The sequence below is a fragment of the Herpailurus yagouaroundi genome, unplaced genomic scaffold, assembly GCF_014898765.1.
Source record: "Herpailurus yagouaroundi ecotype Mexico unplaced genomic scaffold, PumYag 182, whole genome shotgun sequence".
In the NCBI taxonomy this organism is placed as follows: Eukaryota; Metazoa; Chordata; class Mammalia; order Carnivora; family Felidae; genus Herpailurus; species Herpailurus yagouaroundi.
The window spans coordinates 24,526,724-24,540,090 of NW_024412413.1; the positions used below are offsets into that span (position 1 = coordinate 24,526,724).

General features: G+C 38.5%; 1 protein-coding gene across 3 annotated transcripts in view; it reads right to left on the reverse strand.

Annotated features, from left to right (window-relative positions):
- Positions 1-13,367, reverse strand: part of CFAP54 (cilia and flagella associated protein 54) — a 292,859-nt gene that overhangs the window by 225,397 nt on the left and 54,095 nt on the right. For 2 of the 3 annotated variants that reach the window (XM_040491155.1, XM_040491157.1), the window contains exons 16-17: positions 9,565-9,693; positions 9,073-9,199 (exon numbers count right to left, since the gene is read on the reverse strand). In XM_040491155.1, coding sequence (XP_040347089.1) covers positions 9,073-9,199; positions 9,565-9,693 — 256 coding nt within the window. The remainder of the gene's footprint in view (positions 1-9,072; positions 9,200-9,564; positions 9,694-13,367) is intronic. The other variant, XM_040491156.1, reaches the window with a different exon arrangement.

A 13,367-nucleotide genomic window follows, 5' to 3' on the forward strand; every position in this document is an offset into this window, starting at 1 on the left:
GCCCCCCCCGTCTGTGCCCGCAGCACAGTGAGGACCACTCAAACTGAGTTCACCAGGTCGGGATCCGTGAAGAGACTGAGGGATCACCATTCTGCCCCTGCCCCCACCACCACCAAGGTGGGGCCTCAGGGATCACTTCCGGGGCTCCTAGTGGAGGTGGGTTCCGACCACACCAAACCACGCCCCCTTGCACTGGGTAACTGCCTATCCCCTGGAGCGGCACAGACCCTGAGGATAGCTACCACCGACAAGCAATGCAGCATTGCCTGGATTAACTCTAGGTCAATTCTGGATATATAGATATATTCTTCCCCTCCCCCATTTCTCCTCCTTATCTCTTCCCTCCCCTAGGCTGGTTACTCTGGTTATTGGTCTGTCTAAACAGACATATTTAATCCGTTGTCTTGATACATGTTCTACACCTCCTTCTTTATACTCCTTTCTCTCTCTGGAATTTTCAAGCCATATAGTTTCTCTGTCTGGGCAACTTTATCCTCATTTCGTTTTCCCCACCTCCTTCTTTATTTTCCTTTTTCCCTCTCTGGATTAAGCCTTTTAGTCTCTATGCCCAACCAATATTTATTTTTTCTTCCCTCCCCCCCACCCCAGTCATTTCTCTCTTTATATGTGCTCTTCCATCAGCACCACCTCCACCCTCTTCTTTACTTGTAGTTGGTGTTTTGGGGTTTTTTGTTTTTAGTCTTTAGGGGTTTTTTGTTTGTTTGTGTTATTTGTGTGTTTGTGTGTTTTTGTCTCCTGTTTGTCCATCTGTTTCCCTTTACAGGGCTACTCCAATGAACAAATCAAGGCATATCTGGTAGAGGGGCCAAAATATTATTATGAGTAGGGTAATAAAATAACCAAAGTCACAACAACAGAGAGCAAGTAACAAGACCCGAAAAACACCTCCTGAAGGGCCAGGCCCTGGCCAGTATGTGACCCTCCTTTAATACAGCAGGTGCTCGCAGGTGCAGAGCATACAACAAGCTTTTAAAAAGCAAAAGGGACAGAAAACTAGCCAAAATAATGAAACGGAAGAATTCTCCTCAAAAGAAATTCCAGGAAGTAGCAACAGCTAACAAATCAATTAAAACCGATTTAAACAATATAACAGAACAAGAATTTAGAATAATAGTCATAAAACTAATTGCTGGGCTTGAAAAAAGCATAGAAGACAGCAGAGAATCTATTGCTACAGAGATCAAGGGACTAAAAAATTGTCATGATGAATTTAAAAATGCTACAAACAAGGTGCAAAATAAAATGGAGACGGCTACAGCATGGATTGAAGAGGCAGAGGAGAAAATAGGTGAATTAGAAGATAAAATTATGGGAAAAGAGGAAGCTGAGAAAAAGAGAGATACAAAATCCAGGAGTATGAGGGGAGAATTAAAGAATGAAATGATGCAATCAAACAGAACAATATCCGTATCATAGGAATTCCAGAAGAACAAGAGAGAGAGAGAAAGGGGCTGAAGGTGTACTTGAACAAATCATAGCCGAGAACTTCCCTGATCTGGGGAAGGAAACAGGTATTGAAATCCAAAAGGCACAGACAACTCCCTTCAGACTTGAATTGATCTTCTGCACGACATATCATAGTGAAACCGGGAAAATACAAGGATAAAGAGAGAATTCTGAAAGCAGCTAGGGATATCGCTTCTCGGCCTTTTGGCTAAGATCAAGTGTGAAAGCAGCTAGGGATAAACGGGCCTTAACATACAAAGGTAGACACATAAGGCTAGTAGCAAACCTATCTACTGAAACTTGGCAGGCCAGAAAGGAATGGCAGGAAATCTTCAGTGTGAGGAACAGAAAAAATATGCAGCCAAGAATCCTTTACCCAGCAAGTCTGTCATTCAGAATAGGAGAGATAAAGGTTTTCCCAAACAAACAAAAACTGAAGGAATTCATCACCACTAAACCAGCCCTACAAGAGATCCTAATGGAGATTCTGTGAGTGAAATGTTGTAAGGACCACAATGTACCAGAGACACCACTACAAGCATGAAACCTACTGATACCACAATGACTCTAAACACATATCTTTCAATAATAACACTGAATGTAAATGGACTAAATGCTCCAACCAAAAGACATAGGGTATCAGAATGGATAAAAACAAAAAAACAAAAAAAAACAAGACCCATCTATTTTCTGTCTACAAGAGACTCATTTTAGACCCGAGCACACCTTCATATTGAAAGTGAGGGGATGGAGAACTATCTATCATGCCACTGAAAGTCAAAAGAAATCTGGAGCAGTCTTACTTATATTAGAACAACTAGACTTTTAATTAAAGGCTGTAACAAGAGATGAAGAAGGGCATTATATAATAATTACAGGGTATATCCATCAGGAAGAGCTAACAATTATAAATGTCTATGCACCGAATTTGGTAGCCCCCAAATATATAAAACAATTAATCACAAACATAAGCAACCTTATTTATAAAAATGTGGTAATTGCAGGGGACTTTAATACTCCACTTATAGCAATGGATAGAACATCCAACAGAGAATAAATAAAGAAACAAGGGTCCTGAATGATATACTGGATCAGATGGACTTTAGAACTCTGCCTCCCAAAGTGACAGAATATACTTTTTTCTTGAGTGCACATGGAACATTCTCCAAGATAGATCACATACTGGGCCACAAAACAGGCCCTTAATAAGTATAAAAGAGTTGAGATCATACCATGCACACTTTCAGACCACAATGCTATGAAACTTGAAATCAATCACAGGAAAAACTCTGGAAAACCTCCAAAAGCATGGAGGTTAAAGAACATCCTACTAAAGGATGAATGGGTCAGCCAGGCAATTAGAGAAGAAATTAAAAAATATATGGAAACAAACGAAAATAAAAATACAACAATCCAAACACCTTGAGATGTAGCAAAGGCAGTCCTGAGAGGAAAATACATTGCAGTCCAGGCCTATCTCAAGAAACAAGAAAAATCCCAAATACAAAATCTAACAGCACACCTAAAGGAAACAGAAGCAGAGCAACAAAGACACCCCAAACCCAGCTGAAGAAGAGAAATAATAAAGATCAGAGCAGAAATAAACAATATAGAATCTAAAAAAAAAACAAAACAAAACAGTACAGCAGATCAATGAAACCAAGTGTTGGTTTTTTGAAAAAATAAACAAAATTGATAAACCTCTAGCTAGGCTTCTCAAAAAGAAAAGAGAGAGGACCCAAATAGATAAAATCATGAATGAAAATGGAATTATTACAACCAATCCCTTAGAAATACAAGGGATTAACAGGGAATACTATGAAAAATTATATGCCAACAAACTGGACAACCTAGAAGAAATGGACAAATACCTAAGCACCCACACACTTCCAAAACTCAAACAGGAAGAAATAGAAAATTTGAATAGACTCATAACCAGTGGAGAAATTTAATCAATTATCAAAAATCTCCCAACAAATAAGAGTCCAGGACCAGATGGCTTCCCTGGGGAATTATACCAGACATTTAAAGCAGAGATAATACCTATCCTTCTCAAGCTGTTCCAAAAAATTTCCAGACTCATTCTATGAGCCAGTATTACTTTGATTCCCAAACCAGAGACCCCGCAAAAAAAGAGAACTACAGGCCAATATCCCTGATGAATATGTATGCAAAAATTCCCAACAAGATACTAGCAAGTCAAATTCAATAGCATAAAAAAAGAATTATCCACCCTGATCAAGTGTGATTCATTCCTGGGATGCAGGGCTGGTTCAACATTCACAAATCAATCAATGCGATACATCACATTAAGAAAAGAAAAGAAAAGAACCATATGATTCTGTCAATCGATGCAGAAAAAGCATTTGACAAAATTCAGCATTCTTTCTTAATAAACACCCTCGAGAAAGTCGGGATAGAAGGAACATGCTTAAACATCATAAAAGCCATTTATGAAAAGCCCACAGCTAACATCAACCTCAATGGGGAAAAACTGAGAGCTTTCCCCCTGAGATCAGGAACACGACAAGGATGCCCACTCTCACCGCTATTGTTTAACATAGTGTTGGAAGTTCTAGCATCAACAATCAGACACCAAAATGAAATCAAAGGCATCCAAATTGGCAAAGATGAAGTTAAGCTTTCACTTTTTGCAGATGACATGATACGATACATGGAAAACCTGATAGACTCCACCAAAGGTCTGCTAGAACTGGTACATGAATTCAGCAAAGTCACAGAATACAAAATCAATGTACAGAAATCAGTTGTATTCTTATACACTAACAATGAAGCAACAGAAAGACAAATGAAGAAACTGATCCCATTCACAATTGCACCAAGAATCATAAAATACCTAGGAGTAAACCTAAGCCAAAGATGTAAAAGATCTGTATGTTGAAAAGTATAGAAAGCTTATGAAGGAAATTGAAGAAGATACAAAGAAATGGAAGTTTATTCTTCTGATTGCAAGAATAAATATTGTTAAAATGTCAATACTACCCAAAGCAATCTACACATTCAATGCAATCCCAATCAAAATTGCACCAGCATTCTTCTCGAAACTAGAACAAGCAATCCTAAAATTCATATGGAACCACAAAAGGCCCTGAATAGCCAAAGTAATTTTGAAGAAGAAAACCAAGGTGGGAGGCATCACAATCCCACACTTTAGCCTCTACTACAAAGCTGTAATCATCAAGACAGCATGGTATTGGCACAAAAACAGACACGTAGACCAATGGAATAGAATAGAGACTCCAGTATTGGACCCACAAAAGTATGGCCAACTAATCTTTGACAAAGCAGGAAAGAATATCCAATGGAAAAAAGACAGTCTCTTTAACAAATGATGCTGGGATAACGGGAAAGAAACTTGCATAAGAATGAAACTAGACCACTTTCTTACACTATTCACAAAGATAAACTCAAAATGGATGAAGGACCTGAATGTGAGACAGGAAACCATCAAAACCCTAGAGGAAAAATCAGAAAAAAACCTCTCTGACCTCAGCCACAGCAATTTCTTACTTGACACATCTCCAAAGGCAAGGGAATTAAAAGCAAAAATGAACTATTAGGACCTCATCAAGATAAAAAGCTTCTGCACTGCAAAGGAAACAACCAACAAAACTAAAAGGCAACCAACGGAATGGGAAAAGATATTTGCAAATGACATATCGGACAAAAGGCTAGTATCCAAAATCTATAAAGACCTCCCCAAACTCCACACCCAAAAAACAAATTAATCCAGTGAATAAATGGGCAGAAGACATAAATAGACACTTTTCCAAAGAAGACATCCGGATGGCCAACAGGCACATGAAAAGATGCTCAATGTTACTCCTCATCAGGGAAATACAAATCAAAACCACACTGAGATACCACCTCACGCCAGTCAGAGTGGCTAAAATGAACAAATCAGCAGACTATAGATGCTGGAGAGGATATGGAGAAATGGGAACCCTCTTGCACTATTGTTGGGAATGCAAACTGGTGTAGCCGCTCTGGAAAACAGTGTGGAGGTTCCTCAAAAAGTTAAAAATAGATCTACCCTATGATCCAGTAATAGCATTGCTAGGAATTTACCCAAGGGATACGGGGGTGCTGATGCATAGGGGCACTAGTACCCCCAAGGTTTATAGCAGCACTTTCAACAATAGCCAAATTATGGAAAGAGCCTAAATGTCCATCAACCGACAAATGGATAAAGAAGATGTGGTTAAATATACAATGGAATACTACTTGGCAATGAGAAAGAATGAAATCTGGCTATTTGCAGCAACGTGGATGGAACTGGAGAGTGTTATGCTAAGTGAAATAAGTCAGGCAGAGAAAGACAGATACCATATATTTTCCCTCTTATGTGGATCCTGAGAAGCTCAACAGAAGACCAGGGGGGAGGGGATGGGGGGAAAAAAGTTACAGAGAGGGTAGGAGGCAAACCATAAAAGCCTCTTAAAAACTGAGAATAGGGGCGCCTGGGTGGCGCAGTCGGTTAAGCGTCCGACTTCAGCCAGGTCACGATCTCGCGGTCCGTGAGTTCGAGCCCCGCGTCACGCTCTGGGCTGATGGCTCAAAGCCTGGAGCCTGTTTCCGATTCTGTGTCTCCCTCTCTCTCTGCCCCTCCCCCGTTCATGCTCTGTCTCTCCCTGTCCCAAAAATAAATAAACGTTGAAAAAAAAATTTTTTTTTAAAAATAAAAAAAAAAACCTGAGAATAAACTGAGGGTTGATAGAGGGTGGGGGGAGGGGAAAGTGGGTGATGGGCATTGAGGAGAGCACCTGTTGGGATGAGCACTGTGTGTTGTATGGAAACCAATTTGACAATAAATTTCATATAAAAAAAAAGAACTCCTACAATTCAATAGCGAAAAAAACAAATAATCCAATTAAAAATGGACAGATGATCTGAATAGACATTTTTCCAAAGAATACGTACAAATGGCCAACAGGTACATGAAAAGATGCTCAACATCACTAATCATCAGAAAAATGCAAATCAAAACCACAATGAGTTATCATTTCACATCTGTTAGAACAGCTATCAAAAAAGACAAGAGATAACAAATGTTGGCGAGGATGTAGAACAAAGGAAACCCTTGCACAATGTTGGTGGGAATGTAGGTTTATTCAGCCACTGTGGAAAATACTACGGAGGCTCATCCAAAAAATTAAAAATAGAACTACCATACAATCCAGATATCCCACTTCCGGGTGTATCTCCAAAGGAGATGAAAACAAGATCTCGTAGAGATATCTGCACTTCCATGTTCACTGCAGCATTATTCACAATTGCCAAGATATGGAAATAACCTAAAGTGTCTGTCAATGGATGAATGGATAAAGAATATGTGGTATAAAAAAATACCACCACTATATATATACACCATGGAATATTATTCAATCATGAGAAGGAAAGAAATCCTACCATTTGCAACCAGACGAATGGACTCTGAGGGCATAACACTACTGAAATAAATCAGACAAATGCTGTATGATATCACTTATATGTAGAATCTAAAAAAGCTGAATTCATAGAAACAGAGTGGTGGTTACCAGGGGCTGGAGGGGGACTGGGAGGAGATGGAGAGATGTTGGTCAAAGGCTATGAACTTTCAGTTATAAGATAAATAAGTTCTAAGGATCTAATGTATAGCATGATGATTATAGTTAATAATACTGTAGTATATACTTGAAAGTTGCTAAGAAAGTAAATCTTAGGTGTTCATACCACAAAAAAGAAATGATATTATGTGACATGATGGGGGCATTAGCTAATGCTACAATGGTAATCACTTTGCAATATATTAGTGTATCAAATCAAAACAGTCGTACAACTTATACTTACACAATGTTATCTGTCAATTATATCTTACTGACCTGGGGGAAAATGTTTGTACTCAAAAATTAATTAATTAACTAGCACTTGATTAAATTTATTTAGTTGTATATATGATGTGACATCTGAATGCTTTATTTTTTTAAGTTTTTATTTAAATTCCAGTTAGTTAATGTACAGTATAATATTAGCTTCAGGTATTCAAATTAGTCATTCAACACTTACATACAACACCCGGTGCTCATCACAAGTGCACTCCTTAATCCCCATCACCTATTTAACCCATCCTTACCCACCTCCCCTCTGGTAACCATCAGTTTGTTCTCTATAGTTAAGAGTCTGTTCCTTGGTTGGCCTTTTCTCCCCGCTATGATTGTTTGTTTTGTTTCTTAAATGCCACATATGAGTGAAATCATACGGTATTTGTCTTTTTCTGATTTGCTTAGCATAATGCTCTCTAGCTCCATCCACATCATTACAAATCACCAAATTTCATTCTTTTTTATGGCTGACTAATATTCCAGTGTGTGTGTGTGTGTGTGTGTGTGTGTGTGTGTGTGTGTGTGTGTGTGACATCATTATCCATTTACCAGTCGATGGACACTTGGGCTCTTTCCATGATTTGGCTACTGTTGATAATGCTGCTATAAACATTGGGGTGTATGTATCCCTTCAAATTAGAATGCTTTAGACAGAAATCAGAGGGTATATTAGGCAGCAACACTTGATTCTATTCTATAATTAGTAATTTATACTGTAGTAGTAGTTAAATGAATATTTGGCTATATAATCATGCCAAGAGTAACTTACCTTTATCAGAATTTAACCTCAGTTTTTAGACATAATGATGTTAAATCTTATTTTGAAACTCAAACGTGTTATCTATATGCACACTGGTATTATTATTGACATCTTTTTAAAAAATGTTTTGACTCCTTTACCTAACAATAAGACCAAAAGAAGTTAGATCCAAGTCCTGTGTGTTCTGAAGTTGCTGTCAAAGATGTCTTTCTAAGGTCTTCAGTAGCTTCCAGGGTAAATATAAACCCCCCAGCCGTTTAGATGTAACTGGAGTCTACCTTGGCAGGCTTGTCTATGTCATTTTCCCACATGTGCTCTTTATTCCAGCCATAAGAGAATTCCAGCAATTCCTAAACTGCACGATATTACTGTTTGGTTTCCAGCTTGCTAAAGGCTATTTTCTCTCTCCAAATGACTGCTTTCTTTTCACTCTTCATCATAAAGATATTTACTAGCCTTCTGGTCAACTATCACCTCTTCTAGGAAGCCATCCCTGACTCTTGTCTATTATAGATTCTCCTCTTCTGTGTACCTATAACAAACATTCTGAGCCCACTTCTGTTACATTTATTAATCTAAACTGTTACAATTGGCTTATGTATCTAGAAGCTCAAAATTAGAGGTTGTATCTTATTTATACAAAATATAATATGGTTCCTGGATCTAAGTAGGCACTCAATAATTATATTTGGTTGATTTAATTAAAAAAGTCAATAATTTACTATAATTCAAACAAAATTAATTTAATTTTTTAGAAGTTTACTAAAGGATTTGCTATGCAGGGTATAAAGCAATAATGAAAGGTATCTATTGATATTAATCAGGGAAAAGAAAAGAAAATAATGAAATTTATCTGGAAAACACTCTGTCAACAAGAGAATAACTAACAAATGAAGTTGATTCTATACTTGAACTTATCTTAAAATTGATGCAGGACAAATTATTTGCTTTGATGACGACTACCTTGCAATTGGTCAAGAAGCACAACAGCTATTCGGTGTTGGGCTTGAATTAGTTCAAGATGTAAATCCATCATGAAACTATTCGGTGTGACTGGTTTGCAGATGTCTCCATCTGTATCCTGGGTATACTTTGGTAGAATTGAAGTAAAAATAAAAAAGAAATGCAATTATCAAAACATACTAAAAATAGCTCTATCCTATTATCACTCAAGTTATTATTTTACTCAAAGCTATTAAATTCTGCTCACTTTTCAACCCTTAGCAATCTGGTTTGCATGCTAATAAACCTGCTTTTCAAGTTCACCAGTGGCCTCTTTGATAACAAATTTAAAGACTCCTCACTCTTCTTGATTTCTTCTGGGAAGGGGGGAATAGATTTCTGGCCTGTGAGAGTGAAGCCACCACAAATCATGCTTTACTCACCTACTTGCAAGGCCAGCCCTCTGCCAAGCTAAGTAGCACTTAAATCTAATGTAAGAGTTTCCCTGTTTACCTTGGCATAGCAATGGTCAATCACTGATGATCCATTTGGCAAAGTACTTAATTTGCAATTCAAATTTATCCCACCAATTGCTTTGTCAAGAAGTTCATAAGCCAAAAATAACTGTTCCACGGGTTTTTTCTAAATTTTATAAACAAGACAGAAAAATAACACTTAAAGGAAAATCATATATGACATTTCCAAACTTCTTTTAATAATAACTCGAACCAAATAACAAATTTAAATAGTCTATCCAATATCAACCATGTTGTATTTTTTACTAAATGTATTTGTCTTCAGTTAAATGTGGAGTACTACTGATAAAAGTGAAATAATAAATACATTTCATAATCTTTCCAAATATAAAATAAACTTTTCACAAACATATATATATCTTCCTTTCATAGTTTCAAAATTCTGATTGTACCAAATTTATCGGTAAATGTTTAAAATATAACTTACATAATTGTCATCTCACACACTTCATTTTGGAAGTTATTATTTTTTTTAAATCTCAGAGTTGGAAATTTAGACTTACAGGCCATCAAATCCAATGGCAAATATCATGATTTTCAAAAACTAGATACCTTTTCATTATAATTACTCTCACAGAGGGACAAATATAAAGAATAATATAAAGAGCATCCAGCTTTATTCATACTTTCAAATTTTCCATATTACTCCAGAAAATTTTTAGAAAATAACGTAAATGCATACATGCAGATAACTGAAATCCTCCATACAAGTGTCCACAACGACTATGCTTCTCTGCTCCTAAAGGAAGCCACTGTGCTTGAATTCAGTTTTTACTGTTCTTTTGCATGTTTTTAAACTTTTACTACATGGGTATGCATCCATTAACAATATGCAATATTGCTTTGCCTATTTTTTAATTCTGTCAGAAAATTTTGGAGTTCACTTTATACACTCAAACACATGTTGTCCAAACCTTTCCATGGGAGTGTATGTAACTTAATGTGTCAGTTTGGTTGGGAACGCAGAACGACTCCAGATACTCTAAGCAGAAAGGGATTTGATACACAGAATTAGAGGTGTCTATCACCGTTGGAAGGCTGGGGGGAACAAAGGCCAAGGGTGCTGTCAGTGACCATTCTGCTTCATGCACAAGCCTCTGTGCATGAACCTAGGTGGCTGAAGACAACTGTGTCTACTACACTGGATCAAGTGAGTTGCAAGAGCTTGCTCAGCAGCGCTGGCAAATGAACTTCTTCCATCTGCCACTGCCGAATAAGAACTCTGTCTTTCTTCTGTTATAAATTCATGCAAATGCGCCTCATTGGAAGACTAACCTAGAATCACATGGCAATGAGATGCTGGGAAATGCAGTTCCAGGTTTTCCCCTGAGACCCAAAGGTGACTAAAGAAGGGAATGGCAATGATGTCAAGCTGACTCCAGTTCGAGCCCACACTAGTTCATTCATCCTCGTGACCACAATGCAACAGTGCAATGCTGAGGAATATGTTACAATTTATTTATCTACTCTTCTGCCCATGGGCATTTAGACTGCTATTACTAAAAATGTGTAATGCATTGTACTAGTCTGGGAATAAATACAAGGTTGGTATTTCCTTTATAGTCCTTGTGCCCTTTTTTCTGCTTTCTTTATCATCTTTCTTCTTCAGCTAAGACCTCTAGGACATGTTGAACAGAAGAATGACAGATATCCTATGCTGTTACATCAATATAAAGGGATTGCTTTTAATCTTTGACTAAAGGTATAAAATTTGTTACATTTTTTTTTTAATGTTTATTTTTGGAAAGAGAGAGGGACAGAGACAGAGACAGAGTATGAGTGGGGGAGGGGCAGAGAGAGAGGGAGACACAGAATCCAAAGAAGGCTCCAGGCTCTGAGCTGTCAGCACAGAGCCTGACTTGGGACTCAAACTGGTGAACCATGAGATCATGACCTGAGCTGAAGTTGGATGCTTAACCAACTGAGACTCCCAGGAGCCCCTTCAGTAAAACTTTTAAATAAGCTTTTAATGTAATTATGATAAGCACCTCATATTTTTTAAAATTTTATTTTAATGTTTATTTACTTTTCTGACAGAGAGAGACAGAGAATGAGCGGGAGAGGAGCAGAAAGAGAAGGAGACACAGAATCTGAAGCAGGCTCCAGGCTCTGAGCTGTCAGCACAGAGACCGACGCAGGGCTCAAACTCACGACCGTGAGATCATGACCTGAGCCGAAGTCAGATGCTCAACTGACTGAGCTACCCAGGCGCCCACACCTCATATTTTTTTAAATAGTTGCATGTACATATGCAAGATCTATAATTTATCCCACCTAGAGTCTCCTCTAGGTCAACATATGGATTTTGGATTTTCCTTACAATAAGTTCTTATTCCTTCTCTCCACTTAATTCCCTTTCAGATGGATCTGAGACCCTAAATTAAGATTCGGTGCTCTACATAAAACATAGGAGAAAAACTGAGTAGCTGTCATGTGCCAGGTACTGGTTTCCACAGTGTTACCAATATCTCATTTAAACTTATATAACTTAGGGGGCGCCTGGGTGGCGCAGTCGGTTAAGCGTCCGACTTCAGCCAGGTCATGATCTCGCGCTCCGTGAGTTCGAGCCCCGCGTCGGGCTCTGGGCTGATGGCTCAGAGCCTGGAGCCTGTTTCCGATTCTGTGTCTCCCTCTCTCTCTGCCCCTCCCCCGTTCATGCTCTGTCTCTCTCTGTCCCAAAAATAATAAACGTTAAAAAAAAAAATTTTTTTTTAAACTTATATAACTTAAATAATACCAGTAGGATAGGACTATTGTTATATTTTGCAGGTAAGGACACTTACATTCAAACAGATAAAATAATTTGTTCAGGATCACACAGTCAATATTAGAGCCAAGATTCAACTATGGGTGCTCCAACACCAATTGCTGTGACCTTACACCATACCAATGAACCACCTCTACTACATCTACCATATGCCCCAGCACATTGCCCTTGGTAACTTCTGCTAATATTCTTTCTTTTTAATGTTTATTTATTTATTTTGAGATAGACAGCAAGAGCAAACATAAGCGGGGGAAGGGCAGAGAGTGAGGCAGAGAGAGAGAATCACATGCTCAGCACAGAGCCTGATACAAAGCTCGATCCGACGGTCCTGAGATCATGACCCGAGCCAAAATCAAGAGTCGGTCACTTAACTGACGGAGCCACCCAGGCACCCCTCTACTAGTATTCTTATTCCTACCCTATGAAGCCTCAGAAAATAAGTGCTGGCCCACAGAGCCAGTGAGTCTCAAATTCTAGGTTCCTTAAGAATCTACCTGCGGGGGCCTGGGGCGGGGAGCCTGGGTGGCTCAGTTGGTTAAGCGTCTGACTTAGGCTGAGGTAATGATCTCACAGTTCATGAGTTAGAGCCCCACATGGGGCTCTGTGCTGACAGCTCAGAGCCTGCTTTGGATTCTTTGTCTCCCTCTCTCTGCCCCAACCCCTCTTGCACTCTGTCTCTCTCTCGCTCAAAATAGACATTAAAAAAAAAAAAAAGATTTAAAAAAGAATCTACCTGGGGGGAATTTTAAGAGGAAAATATCTGGAATTACAAACTTTAAGACCCCCACACCTGAAATTATGATTCAATATGTCTAGAGTGGGAAATAGGAAGCTGTATGTTTAGCAAGCACTGTAAGTGATCCCTGGAAAAACCATTGGCAGACAGCTATTATGCCTCCTCAATCTCTTGTGAATTTCAAACACTCTGTTCTCAATTTAAGATTTCTTAACTCCAGGGGCACCTGGGTGGCTCAGTCAGTTGAGTATTGGACTTCAGCTCAGGTCATGATCTC